This window comes from Rhinatrema bivittatum, chromosome 10, assembly GCF_901001135.1.
Source record: "Rhinatrema bivittatum chromosome 10, aRhiBiv1.1, whole genome shotgun sequence".
Lineage (NCBI taxonomy): Eukaryota > Metazoa > Chordata > Amphibia > Gymnophiona > Rhinatrematidae > Rhinatrema > Rhinatrema bivittatum.
This window is the reverse complement of record NC_042624.1, coordinates 26,123,449-26,145,606: the sequence shown is the minus strand read 5'-3', so window position 1 is coordinate 26,145,606 and position 22,158 is coordinate 26,123,449. Positions and strand designations below refer to the sequence as shown.

The following is a 22,158-nucleotide window of genomic DNA, read 5'->3' as shown; positions in this document are numbered from 1 at the left end:
CTGGGAAGTCATGTATGTTTGTCTTAATTGTAAGCTCTTTGGAGCAGGGACTGCCTCTTATGTGTGTCTGTACAACATTGCATACATCTAGGAGCATGGGCTTTCCTCTTCTCTACCTCTTTTCCAATGTAGACAAGATCTCTGCGGTTCAGTAACTTGAACAGGCGCACTCTCCTGAACAAATGAGCTTCTGCTGATCCTTTTTGAGCTACAGCTCTGAAAGCAGACGTCCAAATCTGGCAGTTTTTTATCATGACGTCTACCAGAAATCCACTCTGCAAACGTTAAGGCAAAATCTTCCGTGAAATGCAAGGAAAATGGGATAAACTCCCTTTTCACTACTCTTCACCCCTCTTCTCTCAATCTTATCTTCCTCCTTGGACCCCAAAAACGCTCCCTCCTCCTGGAAGGCCTGAGCCTCTGTTGCCTATTCAGGATGGAAGACTGGACGAATGAATACGAGCCACGTGAGCTCATGAGAGGTGTTAAACTCGCTGCTTAGACACCTCCCACTGGGGAACATCAAGGAACACTCTACACTCCTACACTTTCTGACATTATATGGACAGGGGCAGACATAATACAGTCAGGGGCAGATTGTGAAAAAGGATGCCCGCACGTATTTTTGTTTGCGCGACCGGCGCAAACAACAGTACGCCAGATTTTAATAAAATCCGGGGTCGGCGCACGCAAGGCTGCACAAAATCGGCAGCCTGCACGCGCCAAGCTGTGCAGGCTGCCTCCGTTCCCTCCAAGGCTGCTACGAAATCGGAGCGGCCTCAGAGGGAACTTTCCTTCCACCCCCCCCAGCCCTATCTAACCCCCCTACCTTTGTTTGAAAAGTTACGCCTGCCGGCCCAGCCGCCGGCGGGTGATTCCCCGGCCCGGGAGCAGTTTCGGAGGCCTCAGTCACGCCCCCGGGCCGGAACCATACCCGCGGCCCCGCTGGGACACGCCCCCTCAGGAAAGCCCCGGGGGGTACGTGTGTATCTTATGCGCGCACCCCTTTGAAAATCTGCCCCACGGTGTCTGAAGACCATGATGACACTTTGGTGACTCCCTTCCATATTATTTTCCTTTCATTTTAAGATGACAGCACATCCTTATAGAATAGGATTTGAATAGCCTGAATACCCCGAGAGGATGGAAGTGAGATCGTGGAGCTGAAGCAATGTTGTGGGAGCAGTAGAATTAAGGACCTGATCACTGATTATTTCAGCACATGAAGATGTTGTATCCGTGGGCCCTTGGACTGGGGTGAGATTGGCTCTACCTGAAGGGAGGAGACTGCAGGCTCTCTCTGCCAGCAGGCGGACCCAGGGGAAGCAGAGACCCGTCTGGAGCTTCACCTTTACCAGCCCACGTTCCCCCCGGATTGACCCTTTGGGTGCCAGGGTCAGCAGGACTTAGGCGAGAGTCCCTGCTGACGATGAGGGATGTGGTCCAAGGCCAGGCTGAAGCCGTAGCTGGCGGCGGTCAAGCATATTGAGTGTCCAGGCAAGGGTAAGGGGCAGGCAGAGATCATGCGAATCGAAAGCCCAGGCAAGGATAAGAAGTGTATATCCACTGAGGGAGAGGAAGAGGGACGATAGGGCTGGAGCAGGCTGGAAGCAGCGTAGCAGGACCTGAGCTGCCCTGTTACAGGGTGAAGAGGATGTCATCAGTAGGGGCTGCGAGGACTTTCTTGCCACGGTCCCTTTAAGAAGCCTGACATCAGGAGCACAGGCAGAAGCAGAAGCCAGGGGCCTCCTGCTGCGAGAGGGGTCGATCCTATCCAGCCGCATCAGGGACAGCGGTGGCCGACCAGAGCATGCCGGCCACAAAGGTGAGGGCAACGGCTCATAGGCTGTCAAACGCAACACTATATTTAAAGGAAATTTCAGAAGCCCCAAAATGGCAACAACTTTGTAATGAACCAAGAATTCATTTAACTTTTAATTAGCTTGTTCAACAGTTTTATAGGTCATAAAATAGGTGTCTGACCCCTTCCAATGCCCCATGCTACCCTTCCTCTTCCTCTCACTCCTGCTGTCTCCCGTCCCATCCTGCTACTCTTCCCTTGCCTGTCTTCTGCCAACGCACCTTTCTCCCTCATTCTCCCCTTCCGCTGACACTGGCGCAGAATCCTGCTGAGGCTGAAGTTGCGCTATAATATGCCTGCAGGCCACCCTGCTGGAGGGGCCCAGGTGGTATTCCTGTGGCACTGTGCACAGAGAACCCCCATGGGCTCCATCGGGGCGCCTGGGTAAGATGGCGTTGCTTATGATCTGCAGAATTCCCAACTGGCGTCAGCGATCTGCCCTGCTTCAGCCAGCTGACCCATCACAGCAGTACCAGAGCGTGCACTGCCAGGCCTCCAGTAATATTTGGATGCTCAGTCCCTAATCAGAAATAACAACAAGTCTGTTGCATCTTGACCTAGGTTTTCAGTCTGGCACATAGTTAAATAATTTCTTTATTTTTCATTGGCAACTAGGCAGCGTTAAGAAAGTAAACATCTGTTTATATAAACTGAAAGGTAGACTGCAAGTTACTGCTGTTTCTACACACAGCCAAGATCTTCTTTCTCAAGCTGTTTAGTGGCGTTAGCATCAACGTCTTCCTTCATTTCCTCTTACTCTGCCATTCTCTTCCCTCTCTAGTTTACCCTCTTCGGCCTCTGCACTGGAAAATGAACTGTCTGGAGAGTCCGGGCTGTTACTGAGTTCCCCATCAGTTCTGTAGTATGGAAAATACCCGTTAGAGGCGTCCAGGTCAGTGAAGGTTGGCGAGTGACCGAATGGGAAGTCATCATCGCTGATGTCAGTTGATTGCCAGGGGGACTCTGGCACACAGAGTGGGTAGGATGCTTCAGTCTCTGTGTCGGAGCTATCTGTCACATGCTGTGCGGAAAAAAAGAAAAGACCTTGAATGACGCTCACTATCCACTAGCAATAATGTCTTTCTTTAAATTGAATTAATTCCCTATCCAGCAGCTCCAGGCAGTTGCACAAATGCATCTAAACCAATAACAAACATAATTAATCATAAAAATAATAAAAATATATAACATACAATTTTACAACATTTTAAAACAATCAAAATAATACAAAGACAGATCATGGCTAAAATGATGCCTATTTTGAGATAATATAAAATGCTGCAAGATAAGCAAAAATATTAAGGGGTAAAAAGCCTTCTTAAATAAGTTTTCAGCAATCGCCTAAACTTTACATAACTTCCCTCTTAAAGTTCCTTTGGATGGGAATTTCACAGAACTGGCGCTACATAGGAAAAAGATTGTGATTGGGTTCTCACTAATCTACACATTTTAAGTAAGGGAACAGTGATCACCCCCAACCCCACTGTGCAGCAAATAAACTCCAGAAATGAATGAAATGATAAAAAAGCAGGAAATCAGCAATGTGTGCTTTTTGTGCTAAATCAGCGCTCTTTCACCTTTATCAGCGCAGTGTGTGTGTCGCTGACTCGGTGCTATCAATACATTGAGCCCGATATTGAAATCTGCACTTAGCTGGCTAAGAGGCGCCGCTGAATATCCAGCTACAGATCGGGGAGGAGGCTGGATAAATTAACTAATAGAATTAGGCAGCTGACTTATCCGGCCAGCTCTGCTCGCAAAAAAAAGGCTCTGCTAAAGTTAGCTGGTTATAGATAAGATAAATACCCAGCACTAGTTAGCCAGTTAAGTATAAATAGCAGAGGCGCGCAGCGGCTGAATATGAACCTAAATGATTCTTGTCGTCAATAAAGATAGAACAGGCCAAATTTATATCCGAATTGAGCCCCGTGGTGAACGGGAAATTCCCTGGATAACCCTAGCTGGGATTTTCAGCAGAACGTATCCAGATAATTCTGTTGCTGAATTTATCTCCCTGAAATGAATCGGGTAACTTTAGCTCTGAAATGTACCTGACTTGACTTAAATACATTTATCTGGAGATAGTGCCGAATACGGATGCCACCCGCATACATTTAGGCCATAATTCTGGAATGCCCCGTCTCTGCTTCTTTTTATCCGGATAAATGATACCAGTCAGCGAGGTGGTAAATTAGTAGCCACCCTGCAAACCCTTTTCAATCTTGAATTTCCTATGTTTTTGTATTTTTTGATCTCTGTATCTGCACTGCTGTTCTTTTCTCTCTTATTACAGCTGAATAGAATCTGTAATGGTGTTAAAGTGCACTTAGTGTTATCACTTAGATGATAGCTACAGAGGTTGCTGGATGAGGGGGGAAATACATCCACAGGCCGATTCAGTACGGTGCGCTCGGCCGAGGGCAACCTGGGAAACGTCGGGGACCTGAGGCTGCGGCTCTGCTACTCACAAATGCCGAGCAGGTCGGCGTACTTAGGATCGGCCACGGCAGAGGAGAGAGGAAGGAGCCCACGGGCCGCGCACTGAGACTGGCTCTGAGCGAGGAAGGGAGTGGCAGCTGCAAAACTCACGAGAAAACCGTGCCAACGTCAGCCTGGCTCACCCGGTGGCATGGTGGGAGTCGTGGCTGTCAGCAGGTTCGACAACCAACGCCACTGACAACGGCCCCTTCCGCTAATAAGGAGGCGCCAGGGACACGCTATTGTCCCTAGTGCCTCCTTATTAGCGCGCGGCCTCATTTAAATAGAGAATCGTGCCCCCAGGAGAGGTGCCTGGGTGCGGGTCGGGAGAGCGGGCGCTCAACACGGAGTGCCTGCTCGCCCGCGATTTTTACAGTATTGGCCTGACAGTTGGATAAGGAGGGTGGATCTTGGTGCTCTTTGAAGTTTAATGAAGTATGAGTGAAGTACAACTGGACTCTCTTTATCTTGATTAAAGAGTTCACTGCAATTTTCCCAGTAGGGGTCCCAGCCTGATGCTAGGGGAAAGAGTAACATCTCGGCTCCTCCTGTGCCTCTGATGGTTTAACCTCATTTTCTTTTTTTTTTTAGGTGTAATAAACCAGAAGAGGAGGGGGCATAGGATGGGCGTAATTTAGAAGATTTGCCTGCCCAGTGGAGAAGAAAAGAAGGAAGTAATGTGGTGTGTTGTCTTGTCAAAGTAGAAGCTAAGTGGCGTATTTGGGAAAATAGCAATTCAGATGTGAAAGGGTTTGGTTGGCTGATGTAAAAATCTTTATGAAGTAAAGTGATGATCTAACCTCACAAAAGTTGAGTTGTATCAATGTATAATAAATATACTTCAAATGAAAATATAGTATATCTGTGAGGAGGTTTCTGAAACACATTGAAGACTGGAGAGGGATTTGTATATCCTCAGTTTTCAACTGAATCTCGCTCTGCCAGATGTTTGTCCATATTCTAGCGCTGTTAGGATTGACTACAGCATATAACTATTGACGAATCTGCATCATAAGATAAAAGGTTTACTTAGCTGTTTTATCATTTTGTTTTCATGTACTGGCTTTTGAGCTATAAGATGATTTGTATAAATAATTATGTGCATATCTGAGCTTATGTGTGTATCTTGGCCTTCAAATACAGACTCTTTGAAAGCAAATTCAAATTTTGGAATGGAAATAACTAGAGATTATTTCTATCAATTCCTGAAGATTAAGGCTTAAATTCTTGTAGCGTACTTCCTGGAGTTTTCCTGATCCTGTCACCCTCCTCTTCCTTTTACTACCTATCCTCCTTCCAATCCTGTTTCCCCTCATAGATGATCTTCCTATACTCCACTACCCTATTCTCCCCCTACTCCCCTTGGTCTCTTATCTGGCCATGAGTTTCTACTCTCATCTGGTTGCCATGGGTACTGGGTATATTAAATATTTGGTGGTGCCCAGCTCAACCTTTGCTTTCCCTTGCCTCTGAATGTTTGCCCACCCCTCCAACCAGGTCTTTTTGCTTTATTTACTTACAATATGTATTTCTGTATCTGTGAGGTATATCGTTTAATGTGGCTTCCTTTGTAGAATCTTGGAAACAGGATGCTGGGCTTGATGGACCCTTGGTCTGACCCAGTATGGCATTTTCTTATGTTCTAATGATTGGTCGATTTTAAAAGCCGTATGCATGCCTAAGCTGTGAGATATGCACATAACTTGGCCTGGCGCGCTCTGTGCGGATTTTAAAACCTGCATGGGTACCTCCCAGTATGTGCATAAAAAGTTTTCTGAAAAAAGGGGCGGGCCGGGACTGCACCATGAAGTCAGCACGTAAGTAGTTACATGGACTAGCGAATGTCAGGATCCCCTACCATGTAACTTTACTTCTGCTATGGACAGCGTGTAAGTCATTCAACAACAAAAAAAAAAAGGCTAGTCAGCGGGGTTTTAAGGCTTGGGGCTAATAGGGTAAAAGGGAGGCAAGTCAGGTGGGGGGTGTTTAAGAAGACCTTTCCATTACTGGGGAGAATTGGAACTGGGAAAAAGGCCTATTGTGTCACCATGCGTGCTACTAAAATTTCCCCCATTTACCCGCTCCAGACGGCATTCACGCACACATGCCCGTGTCAGTATAAAATTGTGCGTGTCCATGTGCGCAGGGCTTAAATTTTACTTCTTAGAGTACAAAAGTAAATTCTACCAGCTAGAAATCACCACACATAGCTAATAAGATGCTGCTAATTGAGACCTTCCTGAAATGTACTTAGAGGTCCGTATTCAAAGGGGCTGGTCCGGATAACTTTTGGGTTAGCTGTACAAACCCTGAGACTTTACTATCCAGTCCCTGTAACTGCACACATTTTATGTAGCAGAGGCAGAGCAGCCATGGGGGAGGGGATAACAGGGAGCACTCGCATCCCTCTGCTGCTGTTCCCACCTCCCCGCCCCTGCCCTGCGGCCTCTTGCCTTTGAGCGTGAGGGCAAGTGAATCAATAGGCAGCTGTTGCAGGTGGTAATCGCGTCCTCCTCTCCCCAAGATGCTTCTCGTGTTGTGCAGCCGGTGCGGTGAGAGAAGAGCTAGAGAGGCGAGGGGCAGGGAAGTCCCCAGATAAAAGGGTTGCTTTAGGTGTCTCCCCTTCCCTTTCAGGCTTGTGTGCTCACAGACCTGCAGACGGACTCAGAAGGGCAGCATTGGTTGCTCTTCTTGCCCAGCCTTTTCAGCAGCCTTGGTGAGGGGTAAAGGGGAGAGAGGTTGAAGACGTAAGAGAGTAAAGGGGAAGAGGCTGCAGGGGTGAGAGCGTAAAGGGGAGGTGTTAGGGTGCTTTGAAAAGGTTTTCCCCTATGAAACTATTAATGCACATTGAATAAGCGGCAGAATTATTGAAGACTGCTGACATGCTGAAATGCTAAAATGTAGGTCAAAGATGAAAAGATAGGAGCTTAGGTTTAAGTTTAATTTCTCTCTCTTCTGAGCTCAGTTTAGAAGAAATCACAAGATTTACAAGAATCCCAGCCTCATTAAAATATATATGAGATAGAAATATAATGTAGAGAGTGTGTGTTAATGCTCACCAGTTAGGAAATGTTTGTGAAATCAAAGAAACGTGGTCATAGACGTTACCCCTCTGGTCTTTGAGAGAACTGATCCTGTTCTTCTGCAGGGTGACCTCCTGTTCTCTCCAATAAGATATGCTTCATTCAGTTTATTTGCTGGTATTAATAAAAAGGACTTTTCTCCTCAAGCTGCTGATTCTAAGCATTTATTCAACCACAACAGCCAGAGGTGAGGGAGTGAACAAGAAACAGGCTGGAGGGATGAGAGAGGAAAGAGGCTGCGAACAGAGACTGCAAACGTGGGAGAGGAGAGGACTAGGTTAGGGAAAGAGAGAGGTGCAGGGTGGGAAAGGGATGAGGAAGTGAGAAGCAGCTCTGTGCTGGGGAGAAAGAAGAGGGCAGGCCGGTATTCAGCAGCCTGTTTAGTGGACAAGTTCTCCGGCCAAGGTTAGCCAGATAATTCGTCCTGGACACTGTCCCACTGAATATCCCCAATTAAAATTATCCGGCTAACAGTAGCGGGAGAAATTTAAACATAACCAACTATATTCAAAAGAATATCTGGTTATGTATAAAGTTATTTGGTTAATTTTATACATAACTGGCTATATTCAAAAGAATAAAGGATCGCTATTTAATCGGCTAAGTTTAAAAAAATAAATATCCGGGGCCTCCAGGCCCTAAGCAGACCCCTCTCGTCCCTTCCATGTGAGCTCCCAGTAGGGCTGACCCTGCTGCCCCCTTTTTAAACTGGCGGGGCCAAGGTTCGTTGCTTCATCCCTACCCCCACTCCCGGTTCCCCCTTTTTTTTTTTTATATGTTTCTTTCCAGGACCCTCCTACCCCTCACTCCAACCTTATCTCTCCCACCCTCTGTACCTTAAACTGAAGTTTTTCTGCGGCCCGAACCATGCTCCAGGCCCTGCACTTCTGCCTTTGTGTTGCTGGGCATCTACGATGCGTCACGTGGCATTTTCAGCCAGATAAATGAGTTATCTGTCTAAATGGCTTTTGAATATGGACCTCAGTATCATGCTGGCTGGAGTCTGGGAACACCACCTCCGGAGCTGGACTGGGGTTTATCTTCTGCCTAGCCAGCCCTCTCCCCTGCAGGTTAAACCCGTGGGGTCTGGGAGCCAGTAGGGCTTGGCTTCGATGGCTGAATAACATGATGCGAGTCTGGACAGGCTGGGCAAGGCAAGGCAGGCACAGGCTGAAACTGAGGTCAGGCACAGGCTGGACGTAGTGAGCAGAGAGAGACTGGAAATAGAGGTCCGGGTACGGGAACAGGCAAAGAGCTGAGGGCTAGATCCTGGAACAGGAGGGTAGCAGGATACTGAACAAGGACTGGATCTGGATACAGATGTAAGTTGGGCAGGATACCGAGCTGGGACTGGGACTGGATACAGACACTGGCTTGGGCAAGGCAAGGCAAAGCAGGGAACGGATGCTAGGAACTGGACTGGGCAGGGCTCAACAAGACCAGACAAGGACAGAACTAGCCTTGTATATTCCTGTAAATAGTCCGTTGCAGCTTTATTTATTGCTTTAATTCCTCCACCTCCTGCTCTTTGTATACTCCTCCTTGTTCGCCCTCCCTGTTCATTGTAATTTCTACCTTTAAAGTTACATTGTAAACCGGTATGATGTATGCATACTAATACCGGTATATAAAAGTTTTTAAATAAATAAAAATAAATAAATAAACTAGATAAGGCAGACAAGGATAGGATTGGACAAGGACAATACAGAACAGAGATCACTGAGTCCCGAAGGCAGCAGTACATAAGACCCGTAAGCCGCTAAGTATAAGGCCCAGAGGCCACAAGGTAAGGTAAGGCCTGAGTAGGCCACAGAGCACGGTGCAAGGTAGCAGAAGTCCCGGAGGCCATAAGGCAAGGTGCAAGGTAGCAGAAGTCCCGGAGGCCATAAGGCAAGGTAAGACCTGAGTAGGCCACAGAGCATGGTGCAAGGTAACAGAAGTCCCGGAGGCCATAAGGCAAGGTAAGACCTGAGTAGGCCACAGAGCACGGTGCAAGGTAACAGAAGTCCCGGAGGCCATAAGACAAGGTAAGACCTGAGTAGGCCACAGAGCACGGTGCAAGGTAACAGAAGTCCCGGAGGCCATAGGGTAAGGTGCAAGGTAGCAGAAGTCCCGGAGGCCATAAGGCAAGGTGCAAGGTAGCAGAAGGCCTGGAGGCCACAAGGCATACAGCCAGATGGTAAACACCCCAGAGTTCTGAAAGAATTAAAAAATGAAACTGCAAATCTATTACTAGTAATTTGTAACTTTATCATTGAAATAATCCATTGTACCCGAAGACTGGGAAATTATAGAACTGGTGAGTCTGACTGCAGTGCCGAGAAAAATCATGGAAACTATTTTAAAGAACAAAATCACAGAACATATAGAAAGGCATGGTTTAACTAGACACAGCCAACATGGATTTACACAAAGGAAGTTTTGCCTCACAGATCTCCTACATTTTTATGAAGGGGTTCAGGAGCATGTGATTAGAGGTGAACCAGTGGATGAAGTGTATTTGGATTTTCAGAAGGCGTCTGACAAAGTCCCCCATGAGAGACTCTTGAGAAAATTAAAAAGTTGAGGAATAGAATGCAATGTCCTATTGTGGATTGAAAACTGGTTAAAAGACAGGAAACAGAGAGTAGGATTAAATGGACAATTTTCTCAGTGGATAAAGGTAAACAGTGGAGTGCCTCAGGGATCTGTACTTGGACCGGTGCTTTTCAATATATTTATAAATGATTGGAAAGGTGAACAACTAGTGAGGTGATCAAATTTGCAGATGACACAAAATTATTCAGAGTTGTAAATCGCAAGCAGATTGTGAAAAATTGCAGGAGAACCTCAAGAGACTGGAAGATTGGGCATCCAAAGGGCAGATGAAAATTAATGTAGGCAAGTGCAAAGTGATGCATAAGGGGAAAAGTAACCCACATTGTAGTTAAACTATATTAGATTCCATATTAAGAGTTACAGCTCAGGAAAAGGACCAGGATATCATAGTGAACAATACTTTGAAATCCTCAGCTCAGTGTGCAGCGGCATTCAAAAAATGAAACAATGTTAAGAATTTGTTGTGGGCGTGGACCCTTGGACCGAGTTGAAGTTGGTGCATCCTGCAGGTCCCCACTGTCGGTTGGTGGAATATATACCAGCCCACGTTCCCCCTTAGGTTGAGCTCTCAGGTGCCGGGGCTGGTAAGGTCTTAGGTGTGGGCCTCTGCCGAAGGGCTGGAGATCTGAAAAATGAGTTTGTGGAGAATGGGAGCAGTCTGAGGCAAGCTCGGGTCAGGGCAGGTGGCTATAAGGAATGTCCAACATCAGGCAGTGGTCGGTAGTAGGTGGCACTCAAGGAAGGTCTGGTAATCAGGCAGAGTTCAGTGGTAGGCGGCAACCAAGAGGAATCCAAGAAACAGGCCGAGGTCAATACCAGGCATCCGTCCTTGGGAAGGCAGGATGGATAGGCAGGGCAGGCATATGAGGAGCACGCAGGAGGCAAGGCTCACAGAAGAACTGAAGACTGACCACAAAGATGATGAGATGAAGACACAAGACCGGAGGAAGAACTGAACACAAATAAAGACCAGCAACTGAAGACATGAAGAAGAGCAGGAACTTGGGCATGCTGAGGCAATTCCCTCTACAAGGCTGCAGTGAGACCTGTTGCCGAGGCATGGATTGCAGGGGAACAGGGTCTTTTATGGCCCAAGCTTATGACATCATCTGAGGGCACTGCAGGGGATTTCCTGCTGCGGGCCCTTTATGTGTGTGCACATCAGGTGCGTGAAGCTGGCGGCATCTCCTCTAGCGTCACGTCGGGCCCAGCAGCAGCAGGGGTCTGTAATGGTGGCGGCTTGCGGGGGAGGCCCGCAGACCACCAAATGCAACAGAATTATCAGAAAAGAAATGGAGAATAGAGAATATCAAAATGCCTCTGTATTACTCCTTGTTGAGGCTGCACCTGCAGTACTGTGTACAGTCCTGGTCCCTGCATCTCAAAAAAGGTACAGGGAAGGGTGATCAAAATGATAAAGGGGATGGAACAGCTCCCCTATGAGGAAAGACTAAAGAGGTTAGGACTTTTCAGCTTGGAGAAGAGACGGCTGAGGGGGGATATGATAGAGGTCTTTAAGATCATGAGAGGTCTTGAACGGGGGATCAGTTATTTACTTTTTCACAAAATATAAAGACCAGGGTTCACTCCATTAAATTAGTAAGTAGCACATTCAAAACAAATCAAAGAAAATACTTTTTCATTCAATGCACAATTAAGCTCTGGAATTCATTGCTGGAGGATGTGGTTAGTGCAGTTAGCATAGCTGGGTTTAGAAAAGGTTTGGAGAAGTTCCTGGCGGAGAAGTCCATAAGCTGTTATTTACCAAGTAGACTTAGGGAATAGCTACTAGTTATCACTGTGTGATAGCAGCAATGGATCTAGTTACTGTTTGGGATCTTGCTAGGTACTTACGACCTGGATTGGCCTCCTTTGGATACTGGATACTGGGCTTGATGGACCCTCGGACTGACCGAGTATGGCGATTCTTGTGTTCTAAGCCAAAATTGAGCCCGCACTGTCTTGTTTCCATGCTCTGTGAAACATTTCTTTATCCTGGCGCCATAGGAAAACCCCAGCACTCTCACACACAAAGTAACTCGCTCTTTCTAGTCAGAACTCATCCTTTCCTTCTACCAACCTCTTAGAAAGCTGCAGTGCCTGAGATGTTTCTCCCCATCTGCACATCCTTTATTTTCCATCTTTCATTCACAACCTTAGCCTCACATCTTTCCCTTACATGCACCATTGCAGTTCTCTGCCTGTGCATTGGTGTCATGGCCTCACAATCTTATGTCACTTCTAGGCAGGCCAGCAAATCTAGGGGCAGCGGAGCCTCATCTGTCAGGCATAAGGGTCCATTTCTGTGCCACTTACCCTGCATCCAAAGCACTCATTCCACAACAGAGGGTGTCGGCCTTCATACACTCACTCCTGCAGGCACCCTGCCACTTTCTAAAGCACGTTCATCCTACATCTTTGCATACTGCCCTCTAGGATACAATGCCCTGCACGCCTCTGCTGTCACTCATTATAAATGAAGGTAATCGTGGTATATACAGTCAGATGGCTGCTGCTGCTTACTATCTTTTTCCTCCTGAGACCTGATAGGGGATTCCTGGACCAGCGCTTACTGCATGAAAGACGAGCCTGATTCAGGCAGAGGGTCCCTGCAACAGATGGAGTAACATCCACGAAAAAGAGACCCTGTTCATTTTCAGACCATTTGTTGCTATTTTTCAACAAAACAACACCTTTTACTCTTTCCAAAGACACTCCAAGCATGTCTTTATGCGGTTACCTAATAGAGCATCCATACGCATAAGGTGCATTTGATATTAGGTTATAGATTATAATTGCACGGCGCCTACCAGGTTGCTAATAAAATGAAGGTTTGAAAAGGCAGTGCTAGGCGCTAGTTCTTTGAAAGGAAGGCTCAGTACCTCTAACCATGGATCTCCTCTCTCCTCCGCACTGTCCCACAGGGCAATCCTCTTTCTTCTTCTTCCATGGTCACATCCAAGGCACCTCTTCACCAGCAGCTTGCGTACTTTGCGTCTCGCTTTCAGTGCCTCCTCTTCCTCTTCCTCGTACAGCTGCAGAATAGTGCATGTCATGAATCGCATGTGTATCAGCAATAGCTCATAACTCTGTCTTTCCCTGAGCACCCAGAGAGACTTATTCTCACACTGCCTGTTTGGGCATTTTTATCGGTTTAAAAAAAACAAGAGGATACAAAGACTTATGGCAGTGAGACACATTTAGGCTTCCCTGTCCACCGCCATCACATTTACAAAAATGTGACACCTGCCTGATTCCCCAGTGCTAGCCTTAATGATACCCTTTTTGGACAGTCCATTATGATGTAGCCACCTTCCATGTCTATACTGATCTTAAAGTTGTTGGTGTATCAGGGCACTTGAGCATCAGTTATATTAGCTAAATGCATCGGGCCTCTAGTATTGTCGATCTTACAAAGATGAGTAATAGAAATTTACTAATTATGTGACTGTTAGAAAATCAGGAAATGCAATAACTGTTAACAGATTCAATCATATCCATCTGCTATCAGCTAATAGACCAGGCCAGTTAGCTGATAGCCGATAATGACATTTTTATCCAGCTTTGTTTTTCCGACTTCCATTCCAAGTACTCTGGGTTTTGTAGACCTGGATTTCCATGGAAGACCAGAATGAAGATCCAGAATACACTGATCTAGAATCCTGCTCTTCTGTATTGAAAATCTCCAGAGTATTATCTCTCAGTGTATTGCGTACTGAGGAGCCATTCACATTTGTGAGCATCTTACAGAGATGATGGGTAATCTGCTTGGAATAATCTGAAGTAATTGGGGCTGCTATTTGTGCAGTTAGTCCATGACTCTCCCCACCACTGTCAGCAAGGGACCCATATTAAGAGTAAACAAAGCCCCTTCATCTAATACAGTTGCCCATTAATATAAAGTATCAAGGGCGAACATGAGCTGCAATTGGAGATTTCAGATTAAATTATGTGGAAATAAAGGTCAACAAATAAGGTGTAGGTGATACTTTGTGACTAACTTTGGAGAATTATACGCTGTCTTCATATGAAAGGAACTGAACTCTTGCTAGTCAAAGTAGTATCACCTACAGCTTATTGGCTGATCTTTGCTTCTATACATTAAGGTCTATCTGTCATGGCAACCACATTACTTTATTCAAAATGGGACAATGTACATTGAATTTCAGTGCCTTGCAAAAGTCTTCGCACCTTTGTATATTTTTCACATTCTGCTTTCTAAAAAAATACAAATCAAAACGTATTAAAGTATGAGTTTATGTCATTGATCTACACAACATACTCTACACTTTCATCGTGAAAGAATAATTACTGAAATATTTCAAAAGTAATGAAGAATAAAACCCCAAAATGTCTTGGTTGCATTAGTATTTACAGCTCTTGACCCAATTCTTGTTGGAAGCCCTTTTTCCAGCAATAAAAGCCATGATAAGATAGATGCCTACCAATTTTGCCCAGCAGGCTTGGTGTAGTTTTTGCCTATTTTTATTATGTATTTTATATGTGGAATACAAATGAATGTAAATAAAAACATTCTTCTTGCCAGAAGACCTCAAGCTCTTTCAAGTTGATTGGTGATTTCTTTAGACCGCAGTCTTCAAGTCTTGCCATGGGTTTCCCATTAGATTCAGGTCTGGGCTTTGACTGGGCTTTCTTCTTGCTTCTGCTTTGTGGTTAGGATCATTGCCTTGTTGAAAGGTGAATCTTCTTAGTCCTATGGCAGACTGGTACACGATTCCTATCTTCCAGGATCTGCCTGTACTTTGCATCGTACATCTTTCCCTTGATCTTCATAAGTCTCTGTCCCCGCTGCTGCAAAGCATCTCCACAACATATTGATGCCACCACCATGCTTTACTGTAGGGATGGGGTTAGCAGGGTGATGTGCTGGGTTTGTTTTACAACACACATATAGCTTAGCACTGAGACCCAAAAGTTTTATTTTGATCTCATTAGACTACACAACCTTCCCCATGGGTGTGCAGTGTCCCCTCCGTGTTGCTTCACAAATGCTATGTGGTACATCACATGGCTTTTCTTCAGCAGACTGGTGAACAGTCCACATTTTTTCCCAGTCTGAGCCAGAGACCTCTGTAGTTCATGTAAAGTAATCTTAGGCCTCACAGTAACCTTATGCAGCAGCAGTTTTCTTAACCCTCGGCTACTGACTTTGGAGGGACAACCTGATCATGGCAGTGTCTAGGTGGTGCCAAACTATTTCCACTTTGCAATGATAGACATGACACTGCCTGCCCCAAAGGCTATTCAGACTCACAGAACTTTTCTTATAGCCTTCCTCCAGTCTTAACCTTTGATTAATGTTGTCCTGGAGTTCTTTTGCCAGCTTCCTTGTTTTGGCATGTTTTGATCTTTGCTTCAAATTCACTTCCTACAACGGAAACAATTTGATTCTTCAGCCAGGACTATTTGAATCAGCTCAACTACTATGATGGGATACAAGAGGACTGTACTTAAGTTATTATGGGCTTTGTTAAGGCAAGTTTTTGAAATGGAGCTAATCTGGGTTTGCTATGACAAAGCGTGATAAGACATACAATCAAGACTTTTTTTGTTTTTTAATTCTTAATTACTTTTGGAATATGTCTGTAATTGTTCTTTCACAATCTGAAGAACCCTTGGAAGGTCATGGGTTTGAGATGCTGACCTCTTTTGCCCTCCGTTTCAGCCAGACCTTCATGGCAGAGCCCACATTGAGGAAATGTGCTGATATATTTTGGAAGGGACATGATCAAAAGCCCTAAGCCTCTGCCATGCATGCCCGCAGGCCTTACATACCCATCTGTGGTCTATCATTGAGAAATAGATTGCATTCTGCTTTCTGCGCTGCTCTTTCAATGACTTGGCTCCTAGGATGTCTTCAACTTGTCCAGGAGCCTGCTTGCACTCTGCATGCAGTTCAGTGGCCTCCTCTCTTCTGGTCTGGCCTTCTTTGTTGTAATCATTGCAGTCAGCCACTGATTCCTGAAATATAACCCCCCCAGAAAGACTGTCATTCTCTAAGATCTATCTGGCATTAACCATAGAAAACACAATTTAAAAAAAATGTATCTATCTCATGCCTTTTCATTGGTAGCTCAAGGAGAGTTACATTCAGATACTTAAGGTATTTGTGCATCTCAGGCTCTTTTCACTAAGCAGGAACTACGCCCATCGGTAAAAGTGAGGCTGAAGCAGGTACCAAGGGGAGTCTTTAAGCATAAGAAACATAGGAGTATCCTGCTAGGGGTTTGGAGTTAGAAGAAGCCTCTGCTTGCTGATAAATTCCTTTTGATCCTTAATGGGTTTTACCAAAAGAAAGTGTACATTTTGTGGTCACTAGCATTCCACAAGTGCCTGAATAGACTTTGTTTATTTTTTGAACAATCTCAAATTGTTGTGGATGTGTTTTATTCCTAGAAGGAAAGAGATGGTTTCCAGCCCTATGCACTTCCCTCCTTTTGGAAGACCCATGGGTTGCATTCTAGCCCAGCAGCTCCCAGAAATCCCTTCTCATCTAACCTGTAGGTGAAAAGAGGGTTACAAACACATTCAAAAACTGCCCTTATCTCAGATACAACTTTTATAAATACACTCTCCCATTCCTAGGCTTGGTTTGCTACTGCTGGAGGCTGGTCAGCCATCGGTAAACACATAAACAGCCACAGATGATTATGTAGGCCTCTGGTGGTGAACTGAAATAGACCCAGGAGTTAGAAGAGAATAGGAAAGGTGGTCTTCTTCCCTGTTGGTTATGGACCATTAGTTTTTATGTCTAGATTCTTTTGGAGGAAGTTTTAATCCATATGTTGGGATTATGAGGACTGGTCCTATTTTTGTTCTGAATTCCTCCTTTTGAGGAACACAGTTCCATGTCGCAGAAGGACCTAGGGAGATTCGGACTATCATCCAATGTCCCTGAGGAGAAGAGAGCAGTGGTAGCCATCCATTGTACACCTGCTAACAATATAATCACAGAGACTCTGGAGAGGTTGATGGGGAGTGCTATCTAGGTAGCACAAGGAAGGACAGAAGTTGGAAGAGCTGTGAGAAATCTGACCTATACATCTTCATTAAGGTATGAGAGATTGGGAATTGAAGGGTGTTACCTAGACCACCCAAGTATCTCATTCCAGTTTTGTGAGGAAACTTCGCAACTGCCCTCTGAAATTGGGGAGGGGCACATATTTATTTAGGACTACCATGCTTCATGCAAAGAAATGTTATAGGGACTCGTCAACCAGATTCATATTTAATGTTGCACAGTCCTCTAATAAGTAATGTTGGAACCTTATCATGGCCTTCGGTGTGATTTTTGCTAAAATGTATTTATGAACTTTGAAATGACAGCCAGGGTCTCCCCTCCACTCCCTACTTGAGGAGTTTGGCATTTATTGAAGCGATGAGATTTTGAAAACCCTCATATTCTAGGTGTGCTCCTGGACTCCTGAAGAGGACTCTTCTCAAGGAGTTACATCTCACTCTCTCTTGTCCTCTTTATCACTTGTTCAGTTTTCTCCTTCATGAAATCCAGCTTCCTTTCTTCCTGTTACGTTTTGCGGCTTGTGGGCAGGCCCTGTGAGCCGTGGCATTCATCTGACACTGCCAGCCTGCCTGCCTGGTCCTAGTGACAGGCACCCACGGCTTGGATGCCACCCCCACCACTGCCCTTTGGGGCTGCTCTAGGCACACGCATGTCAGACCGCATGCTATTTAAGGGGCCCCCAAAGGGGGAAAGTGCCTGAGGCGCCTGTTGAGGCTGGAGTGGCATTCACTGAGCGGGATGCTAATGGTATACCACCTTCACGGAGCGGAAGGATGGAGGGGCTGCCGTCTCCAAAAAAAAAAAAACAGAGGGGTGGGTAAGAGTATATAAATTTACCAGTTAGGACATAGGCTATAGGTATTGCCAATTATTAGGCTTGTTCAATATTTGTTGATTGTTAATGTGGCTCACGAGAATGAGGGCTACTACCTGGAGATAATGCCCTTGTTCGATGTACATGCACACGGTTGGCGAGACTCCAGCGTTGCTCTGGGCTTCAACAGCAAGAGGAAATGTGGAAGAAAAAAAAGAAAAAAAGGTTTTGCATTCACAAAGAAGTGAGATGTAGCTTGCTTGTTACGGCGGTTACTTCCCCAAAACCAGATAAGCCAATGCTTTCAATGCATATCCAGCATAGCTCTCTGCTTCAACGGCAGGGGAGAAAGTCCAACACTTCTCTTTCAACGCATAGCTCTCTGATACAACGGCAGGGGAATGTAGAAAGGAGGATCTGTATATGGACAACAGCCAACGGGGTCCGAATTGCGTAGTCTGGGTGGACGGAGGCATGGGTGTAGCTTGCTTATTGTGGCGGTTGCTACCCCTAATTGAGCTAGATATTCACTTGGATGCAGTTCCAGCATTGCTCTCTGCATTAATGGTGGGGTGGAGGGGAAATAGAACTAAAAGGTACTAAAAGCCAAGAGTAACAAGTATGTGAAAAAAAAAAAAGTACATAGCTTGCTTGGCAGACTAGATGGGCCGTTTTGTCTTCTGCCGTCATTTCTATGTTTCTATGATGATGTCACCACCTCAGCCCTATAGTGGGCTTCCCAGGACTTCTTGTTTTTGTCTCAGCAACGGGTCGCCTTCATTCCCCTGTAGTTTTGAGTTGCTCCTTCTGTCTGCGTTTGAGCCCAGTCTGTCTCCTCTCTCCAGCCCAGCCTGCCTAGTTTTCCTAGCCTGGTATTATCCAGCCATTGCCTTCCTTCCTCCCCTGTTTTGTCAGTCCTTTTCCTTGTTCACTATTCCTGCCCTCGGACTGACTTCTGGATTTGACCCTAGCCTGGACACTGACCCTTCTTGCCTGTCACCTGCTACTGACCTTAGCCTGGACATTGACCATTCTTGCCTGCTGCTTGCCACTGACTCTAGCCTGACTCTTGACCTATGCCCCCCTCCCTTGCCTTCCTAAGAGACTCTTGCCTAAGACCTGCTGGCCCCCCGGAATCCAAGGGCTCAACCCAAGGGGAAAAGGGTTACTGTAGTTGAAGCTCCAGACTCGTCTCTTCCCTGTGTAGCTTTGCCAGCTGTTGGTAAAAACCTAATGGGGCCTTCCCAATAGGTTGAGCCAATTTTACAAGGGTCCACAAATCTTAAACTTCCTTATGCTCTCCCTTCTCTTGCCTTCAGATTTCTCTCCTCCTCCACATTCTTTTCTCCCCTCCTCGTTCCTCATTCCACCACTAAAGTTTCAAGTTGGGTTTTTTCCTCATTTTTTTCCTGGTTTCCCCCCATCTTCACTTTGTAGGTTCTTCTCTCCCCGTAGTTTTCAGAAAAATGTTGAAATTCCTGTCCCTCACCCCGGAGCAGCAGTAAGGTTGATAGCCCTGGAGCACACTGAGAGCGTGTGCCCCCAATTCCCATGTTGATGCCTTGCGTTCTAAACATGGGAAGGAGAAGCAGTTACAGGTCCAGGAGCACACGCGCATTTACCATGTCCACAGGTTGCCAACCTCTGACGTCTGTAGCAGGGCTGGAGGTGGAAAGAGGGAGCTTTCTTTTACTGTGCTGTACGGGGTCTGCTGGGCTGAAATTGCCTCACCTCCCCCTCTCACTGGGGCTGAAATCACATATTTTGTTGGCACTACTGACATTCTTAAGCATTTTGATATATTGGGCTCAGGCAAGGAGAAAATCTTAAGTTGAAGCTTCTGCATGGCCACATCCTTACCTTCTGCTGGGCTCCAGCCATTTGCTCTAGTCCAGATATGCTCCCCTTCTTCAGTGCCCAGATCTACCTGGGAAAAGTACCCACAGACTTTGAACGTCTTGTAGCTTTGATGAAAAACAGGTAGATGTCAGTTCTCAGGGTTTGATAAAGAACCCTTCCCACAGAAAAAAATACAATGGCTTTGGTGGGGATGATCATTAAATTATTCCACAGCTTGTCAAATTATTACTAGAAGAGTTCGAAACAGTTAAATCATCATAAGCAGCCTCTTGCTCTCTAGCTGTTCTCAGTTCTGTCCACAGTCAAATGGTCACACGCCTAAACTCCCCAGATCCTCTCCTTACATGCGTCCTGGCAGCTGACAGCCCAGTGTTGACCGAGCGGAGAATCTGCACGCCACGGCGATGTCACAAAGGCATCCAGTTCAGTGATGACACAATGGGCAGGGGCCGTTTCCAAGGACATCAATATTACCCTGGCCTGACTCACTAGCTCTGCACAGGGCCTGGGGCCTGCATAAACTTAGGGACGTTTTGAAAGCTGAGATGCATTTGGGTTGGCTGCCTCTTACTATACAAGAGTGTCACTGTGCACTTGTTGTTTTTTTTTGGGAGGACCATACATCCAGTGATGTTTGGTAAGGTAAACATGAATGTGGATAACATTATATAATAAGAGACACGAACCCAGCACACCTTAATGTGAAGTTCATCAGTCTCCATATTTCCAAATGTTTTATTCTGTCTTAGCTTTTTTCACTTTTGAATAAAGCTGTGGAAGAATAGTTTCCCCATGGCCCAAATGCTGTTCCCCTGCATGAGGGGGGAAAGGCTGAAAGCCTTTCTCATCTGCCTCTAATTCCTTCAGGAATTAGAGGCAGATGAGAAAGGCTTTCAGCCAGTTAAGCACCATGGTTGATTAAACCTGTCTTGGTGCTTTATAATATACATTAAAAACTATCACCCCCTTTCTGTCTGTGACCCTGCCTGCATTGCTCTTCTGCTGCAGAGAGCCTGCTGTGCACAGAGTAGGAAACCATGATCTGGACAGATTAGGCCCAGCAGCTGGACTGCCGCCATTAGGAGCCTGCACAATTTGGGGTGCTGCTAAGCTGATCCATACAGAGCATGAGGGCAGCAGCTGGACTGCCGCCGTTAGGAGTCTGCACAATTTGGGGAGCTGTTACCCTGATCCATATAGAGCAAGGGGGCAGCAACTGGACTGCCGCCATTAGGAGCCTGCACAATTTGGGGTGCTGCTACGCTGATCCATACAGAGCATGAGGGCAGCAGCTGGACTGCCGCCGTTAGGAGCCTGCACAATTTGGGGTGCTGCTACGCTGATCCATACAGAGCATGAGGGCAGCAGCTGGACTGCCGCCATTAGGAGCCTGCACAATTTGGGGAGCTGCCTCGCTGATCCATACAGAGCATGAGGGCAGCAGCTGGACTGCCGCCATTAGGACCCTGCACAATTTGGGGTGCTGCCACGCTGATCCATACAGAGCATGAGGGCAGCAGCTGGACTGCCGCCGTTAGGAGCCTGCACAATTTGGGGTGCTGCTACGCTGATCCATACAGAGTATGAGGGCAGCAGCTGGACTGCCGCCGTTAGGAGCCTGCACAATTTGGGGTGCTGCTACGCTGATCCATACAGAGCATGGGGGCAGCAGCTGGACTGCCGCCGTTAGGAGCCTGCACAATTTGGGGTGCTGCTACGCTGATCCATACAGAGCATGGGGGCAGCAGCTGGACTGCCGCCGTTAGGAGCCTGCACAATTTGGGGTGCTGCCTCGCTGATCCATACAGAGCATGGGGGCAGCAGCTGGACTGCCGCCGTTAGGAGCCTGCACAATTTGGGGTGCTGCTACGCTGATCCATACAGAGCATGAGGGCAGCAGCTGGACTGCCGCCGTTAGGAGCCTGCACAATTTGGGGTGCTGCTACGCTGATCCATACAGAGCATGAGGGCAGCAGCTGGACTGCCGCCGTTAGGAGCCTGCACAATTTGGGGTGCTGCCTCGCTGATCCATACAGAGCATGAGGGCAGCAGCTGGACTGCCGCCGTTAGGAGCCTGCACAATTTGGGGTGCTGCCTCGCTGATCCATACAGAGCATGAGGGCAGCAGCTGGACTGCCGCCGTTAGGAGCCTGCACAATTTGGGGTGCTGCCTCACTGATCCATACAGAGCATGAGGGCAGCAGCTGGACTGCCGCCGTTAGGAGCCTGCACAATTTGGGGTGCTGCCTCACTGATCCATACAGAGCATGAGGGCAGCAGCTGGACTGCCGCCGTTAGGACCCTGCACAATTTGGGGTGCTGCCACGCTGATCCATACAGAGCATGAGGGCAGCAGCTGGACTGCCGCCGTTAGGAGCCTGCACAATTTGGGGTGCTGCCTCGCTGATCCATACAGAGCATG

At 46.7% G+C, this 22,158-nt stretch overlaps 1 protein-coding gene across 1 annotated transcript; it reads right to left on the bottom strand.

Annotated features, from left to right (window-relative positions):
* Positions 1-2,459: 2,459 nt before the first annotated feature.
* On the bottom strand, positions 2,460-20,106 carry LOC115100300. Its single transcript, XM_029618694.1, has 4 exons — positions 19,737-20,106; positions 15,817-16,002; positions 12,903-13,055; positions 2,460-2,882 (listed from the first exon to the last, which is right to left on the bottom strand). Exons 1-4 carry the CDS (start codon positions 19,755-19,757, stop codon positions 2,592-2,594), a joined length of 651 nt encoding a protein of 216 aa, XP_029474554.1. The 5' UTR covers positions 19,758-20,106; the 3' UTR covers positions 2,460-2,591.
* Positions 20,107-22,158: the final 2,052 nt, after the last annotated feature.

Bases quoted from the DNA above. Each gene is read 5' to 3' on its own strand.
- LOC115100300 (XM_029618694.1), bottom strand. From the start codon at position 19,757: ATGGCTGGAGCCCAGCAGAAG. The intron at 16,003-19,736 runs GTAAGGATGTGG...GTTATATTTCAG, and splicing joins TGGCTGGAGCCCAGCAGAAG to GAATCAGTGGCTGACTGCAA. The intron at 13,056-15,816 runs GTATGTAAGGCC...ACTATTCTGCAG, and splicing joins CAATGATAGACCACAGATGG to CTGTACGAGGAAGAGGAAGA.